General features: G+C 35.3%; 1 protein-coding gene across 2 annotated transcripts in view; it reads right to left on the bottom strand.

Moving 5' to 3' along the window:
* LOC126967651 (orexin/Hypocretin receptor type 1-like) overlaps nt 1-25341 on the bottom strand; it is a 105274-nt gene that overhangs the window by 19270 nt on the left and 60663 nt on the right. For both annotated transcript variants that reach the window (XM_050812227.1, XM_050812228.1), the window contains exons 3-5: nt 24318-24465; nt 16603-16744; nt 8693-8805 (exon numbers count right to left, since the gene is read on the bottom strand). In XM_050812227.1, the coding sequence (XP_050668184.1) occupies nt 8693-8805; nt 16603-16744; nt 24318-24465 (403 nt within the window). The remainder of the gene's footprint in view (nt 1-8692; nt 8806-16602; nt 16745-24317; nt 24466-25341) is intronic.

Here is a 25341-nt window from a genome sequence, read left to right on the forward strand (position 1 = left end):
ATAATAAAGCAATTGTTGACAAACGTTGCATGAAACGTGTGTCCTCATGACTCTCTCGTTTACCTTATCGTAGCATCACACATATAACTGGGTCCACTAATTTCATAATGTAAAATTATCATCGTGAATAATAAAACGTGTTAGAATGGGCATTAAAATTAAATGTTTTCCAACTATAAGCGCTTTCCTTATTAAAGAAATTCTTGCCAACAATATAATACACAAAAAGAAAAATGTAATTAATAAAAATATTGAAAAAAGTCGAGTAACTCATTCTATTTCTGCAAAATTTATATTTCCATTCAATTTGAACTGAGCGTTATAACCTTAAAATAGCTTTGCAAATATAAAAACATTTGTAGAATAACAAAAGTTATGTAAATAATTATTTTTGAGAGGTTGAGGAATGAATGAATGCCTCAATGGAGGAGAATTAATAATTATTCTTCAAATTGGCTTTTGATTCGTTATAACTTTAATTTTATGAGAAAAAGTGTTGAGAAGAGCAACATGTTCATCTGATGGTAAGTGAGATGATCTACCCTTTACTGTGTAGCCTTTCCGGTCCGGGAAACTGGTCGCGCGCGGTATGCCTCACATCGCCGCGGCGTGATTTTGGCGCTTAAAAGGCATAAAAAGCATTCATTTTCTCAAAATTGATTCCTTTAGAATTCTTTTTGATATCATTTCTAATATACTAGATACTACTACTGCTTCGGAAACAAATGGCGCTCTGAGAGAGGAGAAGCGGCGCAAGAAACTCGCTAAGTATTAGTATTTTATGTGTATTAATAGATGGCTTATAGTTAGGATTTGAGTAAATGTAACTGAAAGCTTTAAGAACATGGAAAATAAACCATCTTATAAACAAAATAAAGGTCAAAACTTGATAAGTGAATAGTGTGCTCTCGGTTTTGGTGTATCTGAAAAATCTAGTGACATAGGGCACTGGCGATTTCGGAAGCGCAGGATTGTTTATTGAATCCAAAATTCTTAAAAAGAACGACACTGCAAATGCGCTCGTCCCACTTTCTCCAGCAACACCAGGGGAATCACAGGTTGTTGGTGAACCAATATGTAGATAAACACAATTTAATTACTTTTTCTAAACATCATTAACGTTTAATATACATTCTTAGTTCTCGTTCTATGTATTTAAATATTTTTAAATCTACGCAAATAAAATTTAAAAACATAATTTATGAACGATGCGGGACTAGAACCCACGATCTCTCGCGTTCCGTGCGAGTGCTCTTTCCACTGTGCGAACCGTACGAGTGACGTTTCGTTGATAAATCTTGTATATCTTGTTCAACTCTCAGTGGTTTCATCTACACTCTACAGAATCCACTTTACAGTTGATAGCCTGCTCAACCCCAATATTGCGTTGATGTTGCGGGTCGTTCATAAATTTTGTTATCAAATTTTATTTGTGTATTAATTCTAGAAGTTACGGTTATCACTTTAAACAATAACAAATTGTTTTCAAATCTAGTTACAGTAATTTTATGCTATTACAAATTTATGTACATTGCACTTGAAGCCACAACCTGAGAGTTGAACAAAGCATACAAGATTTTATAACGATAGGTCACTCGAACGGTTAGCTCAGTTGGGAGAGCACTGGCATGGAACGCCAGAGGTCGTGGGTTCGAGCCCCGCATCGTTTATAAAATATTGTTATCAAATTTTATTTGTGTATTAATCCTAGAAAAGAGGGTTATCACTTTAAAAACATAACAAATTGTACTTGTATCTAGACTATAAGATATAACAGCACATTTATTTTTCTTGTAATAATTCTATCCCTGAGATAAAACAAGATGTTCAGAATGAAGGGTCATTTGTAACTGTAAGCCTACGGAAACAACAGGAAGGTTATTTTCGTACATGACGCAACTACACTGGCCTTCAAAAGTAAGTATCACACTTTTAAAATTGGGATAACGTTTTAAGTTCACAAGATATACTTTCGAAATAAAAAGGACTCCAAAGAGAATTTAATTTTGTACATAAAAACTTTATAGTCAGTAACCTTCTTTTAAGAATTGGCTGAAAAAAAACTTCAAAAACAAAACCATTCCTTTTTCAAAGTGGACATTTCCGAATTACAATTTTACCATTCACATTTTTCTTTCTGTTTTAAATTTTTTTCAAGATTGATGGGTCTTGTTTTAAAAATTTATGCTAAAAGCACATAACATTTATGCCTGCATCTCAGAAAGAGTCCAATACGGTGGAGGCAGTGTACATGTATGGGCTGGCATGTCTTCAGAAGGTCGCACAGAGCTAGTAGCCATAGAAAATCGCACAGAGCTAGTAGCCATAGAAGATATGCTCAAGAGAGCATATCTTTGCCCAGTGAGATTGCAACCCAGAGAGAGTGATTCTCAATGAGTATGCAGGGCCGTATTTAGCAAATATGGGTGATGGATCGATGCTGATGCATGATAATGCCCGGCCACACACGACTCATATCGTACAAGAGTATATTCAGGAGGTCGGTATCAGCGTGATGGCTTGGCCATCAAGAAGTCCTGATCTCAACCCGATTGAACACGCCTGGGATGAGCTTGGGAGGCTAGTCAGAAATCGCAGACCACCACCTACTACCCTCAGGGCACTAAAGCAGGCCCTGGTAGAAGAATGGGAGAATATTCCCCAACATAGGCTCCGAAACCCAGTGTTCAGTATGCCAAACCGGCTCGAAGCTGTAATCAGAGCTCGAGGAGGCAATACCAGTTATTAAAAATTAAATAACATGTAATACATTTTAGTTTAATTTTTTTACACTAAACTAAAAATGTCTATTTTCATTGTTTTATCTTTTTTAAGTTAAAAATGTTACTAATGTATAATTTTAGTTTCTAAGAATTAAAGCCTATAAAATTTGCAACAAAACGTTTTTAATCTTATATCTCTACCTACATATAGTTAAGAAAAAAAAAAAATTTGAAAAGTGTGATACTTACTTTTGCTGGCCAGTGTATTAACGTGGTTAGATAGGCGTAATGTATATTTTCTACCTCAGACTTACAGTATACTAGCGTATAGGCAAACAAAGAAGAAAATCTCTTACGGAGACACAGCAACATAGAAAAGGTAAATAGTCCATTGTTACAAATATTACAATTTAAGGACCGAATATTGCATTTTTTAGAGGACGCAGTTTTAGTTATGGGACATATGTGGGGGGTCAATAGAAGCTTAACCCCAAGTTTGTGCGGTTGCAGCCCTTTTTCCGCCATCTTGGAAAAAGGGTGGAAACACCGTTTTCGCGTTATCTCGGAAACTATGCGTCCTACAAAAAATCTTAAAGGCATAATTATTAATATTGAAATTAAAGAAGTTATAAGCAAAAAAGTGAGAAAATTTCTATAGGATTGGTCTGAGGTAATTTTTTTGTATATGCGAAAACGGTGTTTGCACCCCTTTTTCCATGATGGTGGCCGGGGGACTAGGGCGGCAACCCCGCAAACTTGGCGTTAAGCTTTTATTGACCCCCCACATATGTCCCAAAAATAAAATGGCGTCCTCTAAAAAATACAAAGCTCATATAACTTTTGAATGGACTAAAATGAATCTATTGTACATTGTTACCGAAAGTCGTAAGCAGTCAGCCAGCTTGGAATTAGCTCCTTACTGTGTTTATTACAAATAAGTTAAACATGTGTTGAACACTTGTTTTACATAATAGCTTTTAAATACTTGTTTTACATAATAGCTTTTATAAGATACCTAATAGCTTTAAGGGTAAATGTATACACTTCTACAATAAAGTCCGAGCCACTGTTCAGGCATTATCTATAAATAAATTTAAATGTTTTATAAAAAAATGGCTCTGTCGTAAATCCTATTACTCCACTGCTGAATATCTAAATGATCGGACAGCCTGGGACTAGATTGTGATTATTTTATAGCGACTGTACAATATTGTATATTTTTATTGAAAAGAGCGCAAATAAAAGAATGCTGGGAGAGTTTCTTGCGCCGTTTCTTCTCTCTCAGAGCGCCATTTGTTTCAGAAGCGGTAGTAGTATCTAGTAGTATAAGAAATGACATCAAAAAGAATTCTAAAGGAATCAATTTTGAGAAAATAAATGCCTTTTATGCCTTTTTATAAGAGTTCTATTACAAATCTGTGTCTTTGTGTTGTTTAGTGTTCAACAATCTTTAGACATTGCTTATATTTAAACACGAGTCGAAGCTTGTCTAAAGTGTGTCTAACGGATAGATCATATTCCGAAGATTTAGATAGATGACAGTTGTCAAAAATTGCTTTCCGTTCCTTTAATTGTGCCTGTACACTTAAGTTTATGTTGTGTTTAACAACGTTTTTGTTAAACTCAAGCTAAACACTGTTTTGTAATAGAAAAAGATAAATTCCATTTTAGACGTCATTATTGTTAGCTCATTGACTAGTTGGCTGTTGTTCTCTTGGGTCACTGTTTAACAAAACTCGTGTGTAAGCAATTTTTGAATAATTTTTTTTATAATAACGCCATTAGTATTTTGAATATTAAACCACTTGCTAACGCACTCATTGACTATATTGATCATGTATTATCGGGCTGTCATATCTTGGTCGTCTATACAATAGTATATTTAAAGTCCACGATTTATACGGTATGTTGTCTGACATACAATAGCAGTTCAAATATTACGAACGAAATATTTGCCGATTTTAATCAAATCATGATTTTAAAATCAAGATTTGAGCGCTTTCGCACTACTTCCGATCAGAGTCCGATCCGTGCCCGTGAAAATACAGGCCTAGAAAACTCGGACCAAATTCGTATATTGCTTACGCACTAGTCCGATCTTTGATCCAATTCCAAGCAAATAATACTAAAGTAGTGACAATGCCTCAGCTTATGAAAAGAAAAAAAATGCCGCCCATGGACATCCATAATACCAGAGTTTGAGATGAGATTGAATACTCCTCGCGGAACGCAACGATCAGCTGCGCTCGCATTACTCCGTAAGAGGGAGATAGAGGGTGCAGGTAGGAAAGAGAAGGAATAAATGCAACTCTTCGGGCACCCACAATATTTAATTTATAGAACCCTTTAGGCTTATTTAGCCTAAACAATATTTACTATCTCGGATTATCGGTTATACTTAATAACATAGAACACTAAATTTAAACTACGTACCTAGTAAACTTGCATTTTTTTTTATGTTTTGTTAAATTTCATTCCTTCGTTTGATTTAATGTTGATTTTATTGAAAAAAAAAATTTAAATAGCAGTAACAACAATACCGGAATACCGCTGATGTAATAATTTCACAAATCTCTAAATGTAAAATTGCGAAATATGTGACATCTGAGAATGACGTCGGAGGGGTCACAAAACCATGAAATTTGTGTGCCGTAATTTATGCGACAAAAAATATTAATATCCTTCAGATCCAAAATTAATAAAAAAATATTAATAAGAAATTACGAAGTGTGAAATCAACAAAGCTCTGAAAATTGAATACAGATTGAAGAAAGCGGCACAAAACATGGACCAAACATCTTAATTAATCGCCTTCCAAAATGCTATGCAAAGTGAAGTATTTGCATTATCCTGATTCGGAGTACTTCATTCGAAGGCAAACTTTTTATGTGATAAAAAGATTTACAGGGTTTACTCTGGGGATGAATGGGGATGTCTGAAAACCAGCGTTGCACGAAATATTATTTCAAGCGGGATAAATTGAGCTTTATGATAATTTTGTATAATATGTTACTTTATTTGAATGCAATAATTGTTTATATATTCGGGTGGTAACGGAAAAAATGTTTATCATTTTATATTACGATATGTAGCCATGTCGGCAACAGTTTCCTGTTTGTAAATACCTCCATTATGGATTTTAGTCTTGATATTGAGGATTGCGCCAATAAGCAGATAGTAAAATAATTTATATTTTGTGTTTTCATGGACCCTCTCCGTATATATTTCTGAAATCTTGCCACAGGAATGTGAAATTAGGTATATAGATGATTTTACCAGTGGGCTCCTTTTCATAGGATGCCGGCTAGATTATGGGTACCACAACGGCACCTATTTCTGCCGTGAAGCAGTAATGTGTAAACATTATTGTGTTTCGGTCTGAGGGACGCCGTAAGTAGTGAAGTAACTGGGTAAATGAGACTTAACATCTTATGTCTCAAGGTGACGAGCGCAACTGTAGTGCCGTTAAGAATTGTTCGGTTTCTCAAGAATCCTTAGCAGCATGCATTTTAAAGGGCGTATCAATTACCATCACATGAACGTCCTGCTCATCTCGTCCCTTACTGTTAAAAAAAAAAACAATAAGTATAACATACGGGTGGTTACGAATAAATTGTTTATCAGTTTATATTTCAAAATGTAGCCATGTCGGCAACAGATTCCTGTTTGTAAATACCTCCATTATGGATTTTAGACTTTATATTGAGGATTGCGCCAATAGGCAGAAAATAAAGATTAGTTTAGAGGGTCCCTCTCTGTTTATATATTTCAGAAATCTTGTCACAGGAATTTGAGGGATTAAGAAAAGTAAGCAATTTCTATGAGAATAGTGTTGATGAATGCCTCATTCCGGTTTTCCCTCGAGTGGAAAAGTTGAAGAGGAGTTGTATCTTATGCAACCTTCACTATTGTAGAATTTATATTTTATTCAAGCTATATGTAAGTAGTTGTCTTATGTTTCATTATTACAAAAAATATTTAACAAATGGAAACCGACATTTACAATTTGTTTTTTTTTTAGGAAATCCGAAATGTGATCGTTTTATAATTTCGTCAGGTACCATCCCTTATAATTTTATTATCTATCTCAGCCACTTTGAGGAATCAATTACCAGCTGCAACTTTGCCCAACCAATACTTCTTTTTCTTCTTCATACGGGTGCTTTCCGCAACTCGACGTCATATGCGCCTATTTTGCGTGCGAGGGTGGTAGAGGCTACTCCAACCAGCCAAGCTCCTCCAAGAAGTCACCCAATACTTAAGGACCTTCAAGCATAAAGGCCGACAACCCATCTCTTGACCCCTGGTGTGCGGGTGCCTCACCTATCTCCGTCAAGTGAATCTTTTGCAGTAGACGTCTACATAATCTACATGAAAACAAGTTAGTATTTTTAAAAGTCAACAGTCCAACCTATCGCACCAACGGCGCTTATTCGAGGCCTTACGGCCCTTAAGGCGACACTAAATGCCAAACAACAACAACAAACAGACACACAAAATTCTTGCGTGGAAAACAGTTTATATGCTTACAATCCTCGTTATTCACTACTAATCTGAATAAATGAACCTACACAAAAACGTACAAGCTATAAGAATAACTTTTCTGAGAGAAGTAACAAAAAAAATGCGTCACGCCATGCCAAAAAACTTGTTTAACTTCAAAGAAAAGTGGTAGTTCAAAAAGGCTCAGCAGTGTTAACTATAACCAACAGCAAGCATTAGCAACCTACACATAAGACTTAAGGATATGTGTAACAGGTTTATCTGACATACACAGGATGCCGGCTACATTATGGATACCAACGGCACCTATTTCTGCCGTGAAGCAGTAATGTGTAAGCATTATTGTGTTTCAGTCTGAAGGGCGCCGTAGCTAGTGAAATTAATGGGGAAATTAGAATTCACATCTTATGTCTTAAGGTTACGAGGACAATTATTGTAGTGCCGATCATAATTTTTGGATTTTTCAAGAATCCAGAGCGGCATTGCATTGTAATGGTCAGTATCAATTACCATCAACTGAACGTCCTGTTCGTCTCGTCCCTTATTTTCATTAAAAAAATCTTAGGGTAAGTAAAACTCAAATATTCTTAGTAAAAAAGTGACGATTCTTGTGAACATGCTATTATACATTTCATATTCTATAAATATGATTACGTAAAAGAAACTCTCTAAGCTGATAAGTAGCACGGAAAGCTTTTTCTTGAAGTCGATAAACTATTATTAATGTCGCAAGCATGACCCTCAAAACCTTTCTTCGACTCTATAAAAGAAAACTACAAGATTTTCAAAGGTTATTGCAACAGAAAGAAAAAGCAACTTGGGCATTGTAAAAAACCTGATAAGTATATAAATTATTTACATTTTGTGTTTATTTCATTTTATGCTGACCTTTGTATGACAAAACCTTGAAAATTAAATAAATTTTAGAATCAATAAGAATTTTTAATATTTGTATATGTAAAAAATTTTGTCGTTGTAATAAGCTTAACATGTTCAAACAAAACTTGAAAATGCATGCCAACATAATAATATTTTGATACATACGTAAACTATAACAATTATCACCGGTATACAATATACGCCTATCAGCTACCATATAGGATATAAATAAGGAACAAAAGAGGACCGAAAATGAAATATTGTGTAACAAGCCCACTTATACAGTTTTATTTGAATATTAATATATTAATATATTTACCAGTGGGAGGCTGCTTTGCACAGGAAGCCGGCTAAATTATGGGTACCACAACGGCGCCGTTTTCTGCCGTGAAGCAGTAATGTGTAAGCATTACTGTATTTCGGTTTAGTCGTCGTCGTTATCGGTCGTTTTTTCAGAATCCTGAGCGGCACTGTATTGTAATGGGCATGGCGTATCAATTACCATCAGTTGAACGTCCTGCTCGTCTCGTCCCTTATTATAATAAAAAAAAAATAATATATGTTCTTTTTTATATATGATTACTCACTCTGTTCAGCACATGCCAATTTCGTGGTCTCAGCCTGTCCAGGAATCTTCTCGGAACTCCACAGCACTCTTACTATTTGATGATATGCCACTGTCATCAACAGCAGAGGGATTCTGGGAGCAAATAAAATAAAACTTGTAGTAATAGCAAAAGTAGGATCGAGTTAAATTTAATGACAAAAGTAAATAAACAATGCAAACAATGGATAAAGGGTGAAGAAAGAGAAATACAAGACTTATAACAGAATAAAAGTCTGAGACAGTAAAAGGAAACAGTTGAGATACTATCAACAGGCTTATGAAAAACTGGATCATTTTGGACTCGGTCAATAAAGTACAGAACAGAATGGAGTACAATAGTCCTTTCTTGGAAGACAAGACCAACGGCCAGTGTTAAGAACAATAATGTTTTTTTATGTTACCCATGAACAAACAAGCTGTAAGCTCATTTATTCAAATTCAATGTCAAAGATTATTTTACATATGGGTTTAAAAAAATACACCTATTTAAGTCAAAAGTCCGCTGGATAGGCCAAGCACTCCGGAGAGATCCCAACCATATACCGAGGCAACCCCTAAACTGGGACCCTCAAGGAAAACGCAAACGTGGCCGTCCAAAGCAAACCTGACGGTGAACTGTTAAGGACGAAGCAAATAACATCGCAAAGAAGCGTAAAATCAAGAGAGATGCTCAGGACAGATCGATGAAATGCATTGTGGATGACTTCTGCCCCAGCTAAGGGATACAGTAACTTAAATCATGAAATGAATGAAGTTAAGATTACACAATTTATCATTATTTTGGAAAGGTTCAAAAATCATTGTCACTCTATATTTTCAACTTCTTAATTTTTCCAATATTTTAAGTGATGCAACAAATACTCAAAATTACAAATTACTAAGAAAGTAGATGTAAAATTAAAAAAATACTAAGAACATCATACAAAAACCTAAAATGCACAATTGCGTTTGTAATAGAAATTATGCCAAAAGTAAACTATCACAAACCACAATGAAGACATCCCACGATACGGCATCAAGGCAGAGGTGATATAGATGAGCCGAGTTTGCATAATGAGTTATGTAGAATATTTCTACCGGACAATTATTGTTCGAGGCGCAGGCATAGATTGTTCGTGAATCCGGTTATTCATACTGTGGCTCGCACCAACTCACCTATACCCAGGTCTCTCTGAACTGTCTGATTTTAATACAGCGCTTGCGTTTTTGAGTAATTTATGGACATTATTTGGATGTTAAATAATTTTTTAATTCATTACTTTCATTTATATTGTAATTGGCTCACGCGGTTTTATCAAAGTACAAAATATATACAAGATATCATCCCCACCATCTGGATGTGTGGCAGTCCATCACAGTGCGGTTTTCAAGTAACATTCTTCCATGTATTACAAAACTGTGGAATAAGCTTCCTTGTGCGGTGTTTCCGGGACGATACGACATGAGTACCTTCAAAAAAAGCGCGTACACCTTCCTTAAATGCAGACAACGCTCCTGTGATTTCTCTGGTGTTGCAAGAGAATGTGGGTGGCGGTGATCACTTAATACCAGGTGACCTGTACGCTCGTTTGTCCTCCCTTTCTATAAAAAAAATATCCTACTAATATTTTTCCTATACTGGCGTGCGTCCGTGCAGAATGGGATGTCGCTATGCCAACTTAATGGCTGACAGGCTTGCCCTGCATGTTTCAGTATGACAACTCTCTGTGTTAATGATTATTCTCATATTAAACATTTTATTGAGATAAAACCTTTAGTTGCGAATGCAACGGGTACTACTAGTATATATATATATAAATAAATATCGAGTGAAATCACCGAAATAAAGAACAGTTACAACATAAACAGAGGAAAAGGGTACTCTAATAACATGAATGTTTGCCTAAATTACACACAAGTTATGTCACTTCAAAGCTTCATATCTGCAGATTGACAGCAGTAGGAAGGAAGTCGATCACCATAAAAGGGTTCTGATTTACCGACCCTAATGTTTTATGTATCCCATCCCTTTCAAATATAAATAGGAACTACTATTTTGTGACGTATATACAAACGATACTTATTGAAAATTTAATAGAGTTTTGTAGGTTGGTAGGTAGAGTTTCGTTACTCCTATATATTACTGATATTGATTATATTATATATGTATATATACGGGGTTTTCCAATAGGGACTTGACAATTTTGAATTTAGTTTGTGAACGCACCTTTTCACTTAACATCGAACTGTCACTGTCAGTTTATTCAGTAGACCTTTTCATTAATCATCATCAGTGGCCGCAACTTTAAAAGCGTTAACTCCAATTTTCGGTCGTAATTCTCGCCCCAGTAAACAGGCAGTAATAAGTTTAGTGAAAAAGTTTGAGTCTACATATTCGTTGTGTGATGTGGGTCCAACGAATCGACCGCTGCAAACGTGCCCACGGTGGCTATATGAGCGAAGTCGAGTTCCATTCACAAATGTTTTGAATGTACTCCAACCCGATAATAAAGTTTTTGAAAAATCACCAAAGGTTTTCATTTTATTTTGGACTTTATCTTTTCCTTGCCTTGACTTCCATAAATAATTCAAGACCAAAATTAGCCAAATCGGTCCAGCCGTTCTCGAGTTTTAGCGAGACTAACGAACAGCAATTCATTTATATATATATAGATAAGGACAGTGAACATTGCGCGCCGGGTATGACCGCTCGCCTTAATAGTTTGTTTCATTAAACAACTCATTTAGGCCCTAACCTCAAAATATATAATATATTCTATTTATTTTCAGATGATTTAAATTTCTTTTCAGATGAATTAAATTTATTTTCAGATGATTTAAAAATAATAAATTTCGTACACAATTATGTTGTATCTACTAATATTATATGCTGATCTTGCTCCAAAAATGTTTGAGTGCAACGTATTTCTTTATCAGGTCCTTAGATTAAGGATTGCTCTCCACTTTGCTCCAACTAGATACCGTATGCGTAGTCGGAAAGTGCGGCAACTAATGTTACGCCCAAGTGTGCGTACACGAGCCAGTCTCGAACAATCTATGACGTTGACGGGCCACATGTTCTGTTAAACTTTGCTAATAATTAAAACTTAAATGGCGGGTTGCGTAGTAAGACCTTGTAAAAATAATACTACATAAAATTAGAAAGACACTGGGATCACATAAAATCAGTAAGTATTTTGTATTATATTAATTTCTATGTAAAATAACACGAAGCGTATGTTTCAAAATTTGATGCCATTGAGTGTCAAGATGCCAAGCACACAAACATCTAATACTTGCCGTAATAAAAAAACTATTGTTCTTAGTTAGTGCAGTATCTAGTTAGAGTGCAGCGGAGACCAATCCTTAATCTAAGTCAGATTCACTCAATTTGACAAAGAAAAACGAATGAAAAATAGCTGGAAATAACATTTTATTAATTTCTATTACTATTTTAAATGTGAAGAATACATCTTTTGTTACATAATGACACAGCAGTTTCGCACTTAATAAATTTAAATTATTTTGCTAAAAAATGACTCTGTCGTAAATACTACTACTCCACAGCTGAATATCTAAGTGATCGGACAGGCTAGGACTTGATTATGATTATTTTATAGCAATAGCAATGATGGTACAATATTGTATTTTTATTAAAAAAGAGCGCAAAAAAGAGGAAAATTCTGGTAGAGTTTCTTGCGCTGCTTCTTCTCTCATAGGGCGCCATTTGTTTCCGAAGCGTAGTACCTAGTATATTAGAAACGACATTCTAGAGGAATAAATTTTAGAGAAAATTTATTATGCCTTTTAAAGAACGTACGGTGACTTATAAAGGAATCGAACCAAGACATTTCATTATTTAAACCAATAAATCTAAGAGATACTTATAAATACTTGATTATACTTATATATATAATAATAATAATAAAGCCTTTATTAATGATTTTCCATTTGATTTCTACATTTTAGTGTTAGTATGTTAGTACGGTTAGTCGACAAACATGATTATTTTATTATTAACTTTTATGTTAGTAAGTTATAATGCATGCACTATGTTAGTTTTCTTGATTATTTTCAAATGGATCCCAGTTGGGTAAAGGCCTCCTCCATTCCTTTCCATTCCTTTCTATTTTTTCCTTTTTCGAGCCAATTAGTTCCGCCAGTCTCTCTTATCTCATCGGTCCACCTTTTATGTGGTCTGCCCACATTTCTCTTTCCTACAGGTCCCTTCCATGTTGTGGTCTGAATGGTCCATCTAGCGTCTGTTAGTCTGGAAATGTGTCCGGCCCATTGCCACTTTAATTTTAATGCTTGATTTAAGGCATCAGTTAATTTTGTTTTCTTCCTTATCTTCTGGCTATGTATCTTATTAATTTTTCTTAATTTAAGCATGCTTCTTTCCATTCCGCGCTGACATGTCCTAATTAAGTGTTGTATTTTCTTCGTAAACACCCATGTTTGGCAGCCATATAACAAAGTTGGATGAACACAGGATTCCATTACCGTTTTTTTGAATTCCAAGCTGTAGTTTCCTTTTAAAATTTCCTTCTGGCTCCAATATTTTTTCCAGGCTAGATTTATTCGTCGGTTTATTTCCTCTTCATGACTTATTTTATTGAAGGATATCAGCTTTCCTAGGTATATATATTCATTCACAAAGTCAAGTGTTTGTGATCCGGCGCTTATTGGTACTGATAGACCATTTGTCATAATTTTTGTTTTCTCAAAATTCATTTCCAAGCCTACTATGGCACTTGCTTCATGTAACTGATTAACCATAGATTCCAGTTGCTTTGGGTTCTCATTAAAGATGACTATATCGTCGGCAAATCGAAGATGACTTAAGAAATCTTTGTTGATCATAATACCTCTATTCACCCAGTTTATGTTGTTAAAAACTTCTTCTAGTACGGCTATGAATAATTTAGGAGACAGTGGGTCTCCTTGTCTGACTCCTCTTTCAATCCTGATGTCTTTTCCTTTAGTTTCTAATTTAACTTTGCAAACACTGTTCATATATATATTTTTTATTATCTTTATGTATTTTGAGTTGACCTTTAGATTATTTAGAGTATTCCATATGGCTGTGTGGCTAATGCTATCGAAAGCTTTGCTGTAGTCCACAAAGGCTATGTAGAGGGTTTTATATATTCTTTGTACTTCTCAATTATTTGTTCGACTGAATGTATATGATCCATTGTTGAGAAACCGGATCGGAAGCCAGCCTGTTATTTGGGTTGTGTGGCATCTATGCGTTCTGTGATCCGGCTTAGTATTATTGATGCAAACAGTTTATAAATACTAGACATAAGACTAATGGGTCTATAGTTAGTTATATTATGAGGGTCTCCTTTTTTGTATAACAGTATTATTTCTGAAATAGTCCACTGCAAGGGTATGGTTTCTGTGGTTAATATTAAGTTAAAAAGTCGAGTGAGATGAGTTGTTATGGCGGGTATTCCTATTCTTATAGCTTCGGTCGTGATTCCATCCGGACCAGGACTTTTATTAAATTTCATTTGTTTTATGTGTTTTATAACTTCCGTGTCTTTGATTTCCATAACATCAGTGTCGGTAATATTTGAGTACTCGAAAATTTCATTTTCTGTGTGTCCATTCGTACATTTATATAGCTTCCTGTAGTAGTGAGTAGCCTGTTCTAGTATGTCTATTCTTGAATTCGTTTCTATTGATCCCCTACTCAGTTTTTGGATCCATTTTTTATGTGATATTAATTCTTTCTTTGCCCGTTTTGTACTTCTATATTTAGCCAGATTGGTTTCTATTATTCTTTTTCTATATATTTCGTAGTCTTGTTTAATTGATTTTTTTGTTTCTTTGAATATTTTACTAAGTTCATTTCTAGTTTTTCTATCTTTAGGTTTTGTTTTTATAAGTTCTGATCTTTTTTCAATAGGCTTTTTGTTGTGTCATTTAAGATATTTTTTGACTTTTTTGTATTTAGTTTTAAATTTAATCCCTTGGTAATAGCTTTTTCCAATGTATCGTAATATGTTTGTACATTATTTGTGTTTTGTTTTCCTTGCTCGAATTCTGATAAACATTTCTTTAGTTGTGTGATATATAGTTCTATTTCTTCTAGTGTGGTCGGGTGCTTTAAAGTTGTTTTAAAGTTTGTTCTTTTCTTCTTTTGAGTTCCAATGTTTAATGTAGCGCGTAGGGGTCTATGGTCTGAAGCAAAGTTAATATTTGTAATAACTTCTATATTTGTAATAAGTTTTGGTTTGCTACATAATATAAAGTCAATTTCATTTTTTGTTAATTGGTTTGGAGATATCCACGTCCATTTTCTACTCTCTTTTTTTTTGAAGTACGTGTTCATTATTGACATTTTGAATTCATTTGCAAATGAGATAAGTTGCTCACCTCTTTCATTACGTTTACCATAACCGTATCTGCCCATAATAGGGTATTCATGTTCTTTCGGCATTCCTATCTTTGCGTTAAAATCTCCTATAATGAGTATAGTACCGTGCGATAGGTCGAGAGCCGTTCTGATGTTATCATAGAACATTTCTATTTCATTTTCCGGTGCTTTCTCAGTTGGGGCATATACTTGTATGATAGAAAGATATAGCTTTGCGAATTTTAACTGTAGGAGGGCTACTCTTTCCGAGATTCCTTTATAGTTTACTATATTGTTTTTATGAGTTTTATTTATAAGGAATCCGACTCCGTATAAGCCTTTAGTCTCTCCTATGTAACATAATATATGGTCAGTGTACTCTTCGATGTTGCAGTTCCTTCTTACTTCAGAGAGTCCCATAACGTCGAAATTGATGTTTTCAAGAGCGTGTGATAACTCTAGGTACCTTTCATAAGATGATAAGGATCTTACATTGTATGTACATATCCTTAGTAGATTGTTTCTTGGGTTAGTCTTACAATTTTGTATGTACGTTTTAGATGGAGGGTATTGGTCTAATTTCCCACGAAGACCACTCGGGTTGGGAAATGTTTTTCTGATGTTATGGTTACTTACTTGTTCTTTTGTGTGCGGGTTGTTTTGGTGGCCGATTGCTATTTGCTAACTACTGTGCTCTCCTGTGTTTTGTTGTTTTGATGAGGATGGATATGAATCTGATCTGCAGCGTATTAAATATAAACCGTTGACGAGACTTGTATTCGTTGTAATTTTTTTGTTATATGAAGCGTATTGCTTTCGTGGATTTTGTGCTACCTTTGGTGATGTCAATTCTTTTCTTTTGCGGTTCTTCTGGTTTCTGTGTTTATCTTCCTTGATTATTAGTTTGTCATAACTTAATACCGCGAAGTTTCCTTTCTTTCTTTCTTCCATAATTTTTTCCTGTAGTTGTTTTCTTATTGCTAGTACTTCCTTGGGGAAATCTTCTGTGATGTAAGCATCACTCAATTTGACAAAGAAAAACGAATGAAAAATAGCTGGAAATAACATTTTATTAATTTCTATTACTATTTTAAATGTGAAGAATACATCTTTTGTTACATAATGACACAGCAGTTTCGCAGTTAATAAATTTAAATTATTTTGCTAAAAAATGACTCTGTCGTAAATACTACTACTCCACAGCTGAATATCTAAGTGATCGGACAGGCTAGGACTTGATTATGATTATTTTATAGCAATAGCAATGATGGTACAATATTGTATTTTTATTAAAAAAGAGCGCAAAAAAGAGGAAAATTCTGGTAGAGTTTCTTGCGCTGCTTCTTCTCTCATAGGGCGCCACTTGTTTCCGAAGCGTAGTACCTAGTATATTAGAAACGACATTCTAGAGGAATAAATTTTAGAGAAAATTTATTATGCCTTTTAAAGAACGTACGGTGACTTATAAAGGAATCGAACCAAGACATTTCATTATTTAAACCAATAAATCTAAGAGATACTTATAAATACTTGATTATACTTACGTATATATGAAAACAACTTTAATTATATGCCAGACGAGGTCGCTAGTTGGAGACCAGGTCGCAGTACATTGAACTAGGTATTCTAAGTTGAAGCGAAGTGGTACTGTCTTGACAGTCGTCAACACCACCAGCTCTGGAGTATCTGGAAGTGATATTAAACGTAAATGCTTTGATAATTTTACCAGTGGGAGGCTCCTTTGCACAGGATGCCGGCTAGATTATGGGTACCACAACGGCGCCTATTTCTGCCGTGATAATATTATGTGTAAATATTACTGTGTTTCGGTCTGAAGGTTGCCGCAGGTAATGAAATAACCGGGCAAATGAAACTTAACATCTTATGTCTCAAGGTGACGAGTGCAATTGTAGTGCCGCTAACAACTTTTGGGTTTGGTTTCTAGAATTCTGAGCGTCACTGCATTCTAATGGGCAGGGCGTATTAATTACCATCAGCTGAATGTCCTACTGTCTGCCCTTACTGTTATAAAAAAAAATGTTGCTATCTAGGCTCTATAGCCTCTTGCTGCTTGACGACCGATGAAAACAGGCCAGCTTTATTTCTTTAGTGTGTGGGAGATGCTACGTTTTACACTCGCGATATATGTCATTTTGTGTTAGTGTACGTGCATTGCAGTGCATTGTTAACTGTCAACCTAAATTTCAATTAAATAAATTTAACTAGCAACCTCATAAAACATACGGTCATAGGTAATAGCGATAAAGTGATAACTTCAAACTATTAAGTAACTATGGTTTGTTTCAATTTTTCAATTATTTATAGAAGTTAAAATTTAAACTTCACTCACAAAAAATATGTGTGTGTATTTATATACCTACACACACAAGAAGTTATTTTTCTTTGGCGTAATAAAACAAAAATCCTTAAAATAATTATTCCTCGTTCTATTTTACGTTTGCAGAAAAAATTAATATTGTAACAAAGAAATTATTAAATACAACCAATGAAAATATTATTGTAGCGCATAATTTAGACAAAGAACGTGTTATCAAATATCATTAAACTACATTTATACAATTAAAGAGTTTTTTTTTTAATCTTTTATATAAATTGAAATTTATTTAACTCTCGTCGAATTGTTGATCAAATTCAAGTTCAAATATTATTATTCAAAATAGGATTCTAAATCACTTATTGAATGTCAAAAACTACCACCCATTCAAAAGAGACTACCTCAGACCTGAGAAGAATGGGCGCAAGAAACTCAGCGGGCTAATTAAAGAGCCTTAGGGTGTTCGCTTTATTCCCAGTCCGTGGTGTCATTAAGAAAATCGTTTATGCTATAATAACCTTTCACACAAAGGTTTTTTAACAATTCATTTAAATTTCGTAACACATTTGTTTTGTACATTTTTCGGGATCATTGTGGACGCATATACATCGCCCAACAAAATACTTACTAACTCGACCCAACCGTGTAGTAGGCATATCAAGTTTATGTTTGTTCCTCGTGTTAACATTATGAATGTCACAGTTTCTAGAAAATTCCTCAATGTGCTTATGAGGATATAGTGCAGTAGACATATGAGTTACAAGAGGCTTGGTAACTGAAGCTATGATACAAATAGTCTAGTTGACCAGCTAACGCCAGGGTTTCGAATTTGCGTGACGCTGTGCGCTCGCATCGTAAAATTCACTCTGGTAATTTTCCCTGACGCGCCAAAAGAATTATAACTTCTCACTTCATTGTTTTCATCGTCATGTAGATAATAGATAGTATGAGCGTATGGTAGAAATTTGCAGTGATGAAAATTGATAATGGCGCCGAAATGAAATTTCTAATAAAAGAAGGTCATACCCCAATTCAGATATGGGATCGCATGCTAAAAGTATTTGGGTATTCATGTCCTTATAAATTTAAAATTTTCGTTAGTCACGCCCCCAGTGGAGTTAATAATCCTTGACGATCCATAAATCAAGCAGGGGAGATTGTTGAAGATATTAGAATGACCGAGGAACATGGTCCTAAAAAATTTATGAACATTTGGTGATGTCCATTGTGACTGTTAGAAAGAAAACGCAGTGCAGACCAATCCTCAATCTAAGATGTAACTCATATCAAAACAAATCAAATACGTATATTCATCCTAGTAGTCTAGTTACAATAGTACAGCAATTTACGTATTCTTAAAACTTTAAACTACAGTTGGGAGACAGGAGCTAGGTAGAACCTTTGCTGTAAGTCTCCTGCCCCCAACCCCCTCCCCCCTACTCTTAACTATAATTATATAACTACATTTTATTGTCTATATTATTTATAAAATATGTTTGTGTGTGTATACGTTGGTGTATGATTATGAATGCTTCCAAGAGAGTGTCATTCTTCTTTTCAGTTCTTCTTGTCTTTTCAGTTATAATTAATATTATATGAATCTATATGTATCTCTATTTATTTGTATTATAGTAACATCGGGGCTAAAAGATTTTCTGTTTCATCATAATCGTGTTTAAGTAGCCATGTAATTAATTCTTTCTTGCAAGAATAAGATGTTTTATTGAAGTGAAACTTCTTTAGGCGCATGAGGATAATTTTTTTACGAATGAAACGCAATAATAATAGTATTAGCGTCACGAAGATGTGCAGCGTTTTTGTCAAAGAAGAGGGAGAAGGCGATTGAGACCGATCAAGACAGAGTGAGAGAGGGCGAACGTAGCATGAAGCACATGGCACCGCTAGTAAGTTGAACAACTTCACCACTAACGCTGTTTCATGCAGGTTTAGCACGTGGATGCGAGTAAGTAGAACATCTTCCCCACTAGCTTGGTATCGTGCAGGTTTAGCACGCGGCCGCGAAAAATTTGAACATCTTCCCTACTAGCGTTGTATCGTGGAGGCCGCGAGTAAGTAGAAAATCTAATAATTTCTAATATTGACAAAAAACATTTGGTTTAGAGAACAAATTAGGATAATTAATATAAACGAGATTCAAAAATTAGTTTTCCAGAGAAGTTTCACTTCTGACATGTGTACATTGTACGCACGCCATTTTTTAATTAAATTAACTATTCATTATTAAATAAAAATAAAAAGCCTTTTATACTTGCTTATTTCTAGTACAATTTTTCAAAAAACAATGTGCATGCAAAGTTGTTTAAAGACACAATTTTATTTAGCCTATTTTAATGCGTTTAAAAAAGAACGTTAAAAAAAAAAGGTTAAGGTGTGTGTGTAAAATCTGGATCTATATATGTAATAAAATTTTATGGAATCAAAGAAAAGGCCTTTGTGAGTCTTATTTAACTCTGAGCATTTTAGAAACACCTTATTATAAGTATCACTAATGAGCGACTTACTGTTAATACCCATTGTAATTAATGTTTTCGATAATTAGTATAACAAAATCTTCGAGGACGGACTTGTCTGTTTAATTAATGTTATTTATCTGACAATATCCTTCAAAATGTATTTATATTTTTGAGAATGCCATGTTATATTTAATGAAATCATTTGTAAGCTACTGAAATTAGGTTTTTGCTAATAACTTTCCGCCGACCTTCAATAATAAAATGATACAGAATTACTTATATTTTTTGATAAGAGAGAAACTGAACAGATAAAGAAAAAGATATGGCAGCAGTGTCGGTACTGGCTTATTTTAAATACTTCCTTTTTGTTCAGCCTGTAATTAATATATCTAAAAGAAATATTTGTTAGGACGAGCTCATATCCCTTTTTTAGGACGGGACGAGCAGGATGTTCAGCTGATGGTAATTGATACGCGTTGAAAACCCAAAAATTCCGAGTGGCACTACAATTAAGCTACTTGAGGATATTCAGATAAGAAGATATTAAGTCTCATTTGCCCAGTAATTTTACGGCGCCCTTCTGACTGATACATAATAATGCTAACACATTCCTACTTCACGGCAGAAATAGGCACCGTTGTGGTACCCATAATCTAGTCGGCATCCTGTGCAAAGGTTTCTCCCACTGGTTATATATTAATAAAGCCATCCCTACCATTAAACGTGTAACTATCATATTACTTTCGATGATGACATTTTCATAACTTAGATGTGATGTTCTGGGTCATAATCTTATTATGTGGTAGTTTCAGTGCGTGTGGTGTCGTACCCTAATAGCCCCACCCAATCTCCTCCCGTGGGGGTCGTTAAAAGGCGACTAAGTAACACAAAGAACGGAAGATGGGCAGCATCTTTCTGAAAGAGCATCACCATCAATTGCGATTACTAAAACACCTGCTAAGCGTGGTAATTACCACACCAAGGCAAAACACTACAAAAAGCAACATTACTGACACAACAAGGCCCTGGCTCTCAGTCCCCGGCAGCCGCACTAGTGGCGGCCATGGTAGCAGCCACATAAGCGACGGAACTGGGGGTACTAAGCATCTCGGGATCGGCAAGGCGATTTACCTCATACGAAGACCATTCGTACTGGCAATACATAACCTCAAAACACTACGGACCATGATCTAATGTCGTGGGGCTATCTGGGCAACCTATTGTCCTAGGGTGGTGTTGGGTTTCTCGTCCATAAGTCTCTCGTCTGCTACGTTACTAAGGTGGGGAGTGTGCCATTAGGGTAGCACACCAATACTCAGAATAACTGAACGGTATTCGTTGAAGGTCATTCAGGTTACCGCCCCGACTTCGACGCAATCCGAGAAAAAGGTGAGGTCATGTATGAGAACATCCTAACAGCCATCTACACTCCCACTTCAACGTTATCATGGGAGACTTCAACGCATAACTGAGTAATGTTGTTCAGAGTGGGGGCATTTGATTATTATCCAAATGTTTTGAGTTACCTTTAGTGTTAATTCCGCCAACATTTGTCTTTAAACAATTCGACCCATGTTTCGTCTCTACACGAGGCATCCTAAGGAGATAATTACTCGCCAAACTCTGGTACGAGACTGAGTTAAATGAGCCGGAAACCGCTCTTTTATACCCTCGTCCCATGAAATGACGCGCTGTGATTGGTCGGCAGTTGTGACGTATTACCCCCGGAAGAGATACGTAACAATGGTGAAGGGACCATAGTTTGTTTGTTCATTCAATTTGGTTATGTTGAGTTTCTATATATTATGAGAAACTCATGAAGCAAATGTTCTTATTGACTGACTAAAAATCACACTTTATGAAATCATAGATCGTATTTGGATTTTATCATAGAATTAAAATAGCCCTCATTGCCAACTTTATTAGAGAGCGAGTCCGCATGAATGGTTGTTGATGCGTTTATATACAAATTACCAACGGCCACGAGTAAACATGACTTCGGGACCTTTTAAAAAAAGGTCCATGTGAATATAGCACCGATTTCTTTATTAATTTGTAAGTGTAACAAATCACAATTTATAAAATGGTTCGAAATGATATGATCTATGAAAGTAGTAATAGTCGAAAATAATTAAATTTCACATGTCGCGCTAAATTCAGTAGATAAGTAAGATACATATTGTCGCGATGTGCCGTCTTATAGCCTTAACTATACTTATATTTATAGCGTACTTCGTATTAATAGCAAGTAATACAAAGAGTCAGACCAGACCAAACCTTCGCACGACACGCCACAAGTTAGGATATCATCCCCATCATCTGGATGTGTGGCGGTCCTCCACAGTGCGGTTTTCAAGGAGCTTTCTTCCTCGTACTACGAAGCTGTGGAATGAGCTTCCTTGTGCGGTGTTTCCGGGACGATACGACATGGGTACCTTCAAAATAAGCGCGTACATCTTCCTTAAAGGCCGGCAACGCTCTTGTAATTCCTCTGGTGTTGCAAGAGAATGTGGGCGGCGTAGATCACTTAACACCAGGTGACACGTACGCTCGTTTGTCCTCCTATTCCATAAAAAAAAGACCATCGAATTTAAATATAGCTCCCTGTGAAAAATATACGTCATTTCATTAAATGAAAATGAATTAAAAGTAGTAATCATTTCAATGCCTACCGCATAGTAGGAGGCACGTTGAACATTAATTAAAAAAGGAATGGAGCTGCATACAGATGCAGAACCGGTAAGCTTTTAAATTTAATTTAAGGCCCTATAAATTTAAGAAATAAATATAACTTTAATAAAAAAAAATAACAGTGTGGTTTTATGAAACCATGGTAAAAGTGAAACTAACTTATTAAATACTATTCTTTGCTGTTTCCTCGTTGATCAGTTTTTTGGACTCACTAGCTGTGTCGTTGTTTACCAAAAGCAAATAAAAGTTTCACTTTAATAAATAACAACATTCACATTAAACACTGACAAAAACAAACAAAATAGCGTGGAGCACTGGCACAAATTAGTAATAGTCCATACACTACACGGTCAGCTGCTGCGAACTATAGGCGCCGCTCGACCGTCACGCGACATGCAACACACAGACGAAAAAGTTTGAGACGATGTAATAAAAGTTTCACTTTAAAAAACTTGAAGTGCTCAAAACAAGGCTTCGTAAATAATAAAGCGCGTTAACCTTCCTTAAAGGCCGGCAACGCTCCAGTGATTCCTTTGGTGTTACATGAGAATGTGGGTGTGGTGATCACTTAACAACAGGTGACCCGTACCCTTGTTTGTCCTCCTTTTCCATAAAAAAAAGTAAATAATGCAATTAAAGTCAAAAATACAAAATTTGTAAATTGATAGATTAACGGCCGTTCCCAATATTCAGTCTATCTCTTACTTGAGATAAAAATCGTAACTATCGTTGACTTTTCTGTCTCAATAAACTTATCGACGCTAACTCACCTTATCCGTACATGCTGTCTGTCAATGGGACGACATATAGCTTACCAGCGATAGAAGTTTGTATGGAAATTGCAATTCACGCGTCCCAATATAAGGCGATAAGAATGACTAATCGGGTGTATTGGGACTGCTTCAGATTATTGACAGCTAATTACTGACAGTAGAAGGTAGTAATTTATATCTATCTATAGATAGTATATTGGGAACAGCCGTTAGACATTACGTTAAAAGTAAATTGTGACAAAAAACCAATTACAGTTTAAGAAACTATAATAATGATAAGGCTGTGCAATATTATGATAATAAGACACAAATTTTTGATTATTCCCTATAACAACGTTTCCTTAATGATGCCTACTCAACTGAGGTTCAAGAAGCATCCGGATTTGTATATCAATATCGCGCGTGACTACTTCCTTAAATCGATTTTACATATTCTCTACAAATCAGTGAAGGGATTGTTGCTGAGTCGACCGTTTACAATAACGTATCTCTAGTTACGGATATATTGCTATCACTGTTTAATAACAATATCTTATTTATCCATAGTTATGTCCAATATAATTGGAAGTAGTTCCTGAAAAACGTTCCAAGCCACAAGCATCACATTTGGAAATTCGTGTTTAATGATTAATAAATATTAGTGTATTTCATACATGTGGGTTGGGCTACTAAGTCATGATAACATGTAAAAAGTGACAGTAGGACTGCCATTTTTTGTCTGTACTTTAATATGAATCACATAACCAGTTTTGTGTTCTTAGCTTAATTTCGACATGATTGTGGTTTGGAACGATTTTCTGAAATTACATCCAATTATAGTCCAATGCTTTATGTCGATAGGTTATAGAAATGTAGGTAAGCGTAAAAGGATAAATTTGTCTACCTCTAGTAAGTTAAAGTAAGGATAGATAGGTTATTGAAAATGGCCGTTAGACACAGATAAAATATTAATAGATTACAGATAACATATGTACTAGAATACTTACTAAAAGTTAATGATACTGTCCATATGATAAGTATCGCAGTCTTGGCTCTGTTGATGGTAGACTTGAACTTCAGCGGGAAGCAGATGGCGTACCAGCGATCGAGGGAAATGAAGGTGAGGGTGAGAACTGACACCGTCACGGAGACTGACTGTGGACAAAATAAAAGTAATTAGTTTTGAAGAATAAGACAAACAAGAGAGAGAGATTATCGCCCCCGTGTACGCTTTACGCACATTGTTTGAAGGTATCTCGTATTATCCTTACCAGTGGCTTCTTTGCACAGGACAGCGGCTAGATTATGGGTACCACAACGGCGCCTATTTCTCTCATGAAGCAGTAATGTGTAAGCATTATTGTATTTCGGTCTCAAGGGCGCCGTAGCTAGTGAAATTACTGGGCAAATGAGACTTAACATCTTATGTCTCAAGGTGACAATCGTAATTGTATTGCCGCTCAGAATTCTTGGGTTTTTCAAAAAAAATTGATCGGCACTGCATTGTAATGAGCTGGGCGTATCAATTACCATCAGCTGAACGTCCTGTTCGACTCGTCCCTTATTGTCATAAATAATATCCTGGCAATATTGCACAAGGCGGTTCGTTTTAAAGTTTGGTAGTGCGTGGTAGAAAGTTCCTTGAAAACCGCACTGCGGAGGACCCGACATAACCATTGAGGATTATTGAAACGTTATAAGCCTTTCTTGAGTGTTAATTCTCCTAAGTGTTTCGAGACTGAGTCTCGTTTCAGAATCGAGTCAATATCTCCTGAAAATACCTCCTTACTTGATTGAATGAATAGCGCGATTAGCACTCAAGAAAGGCTTATAGTATTTGGATAATTATGGATTTCTTATTTCGATTTCTTTTTTAATTATGGATAGCTTTTTAATCAACATTTACACCTTCATTTTTTTACAAATCATTTCAATTACAATATATGTAAAGTGATGCAACAAAAATACTACATCAAACGCTCAAGGCTGATCCATTAAGTAAAATATTATTATTTTATAACACAAACACAC

The sequence above is a fragment of the Leptidea sinapis genome, chromosome 13 (assembly GCF_905404315.1).
Source record: "Leptidea sinapis chromosome 13, ilLepSina1.1, whole genome shotgun sequence".
NCBI lineage: Eukaryota > Metazoa > Arthropoda > Insecta > Lepidoptera > Pieridae > Leptidea > Leptidea sinapis.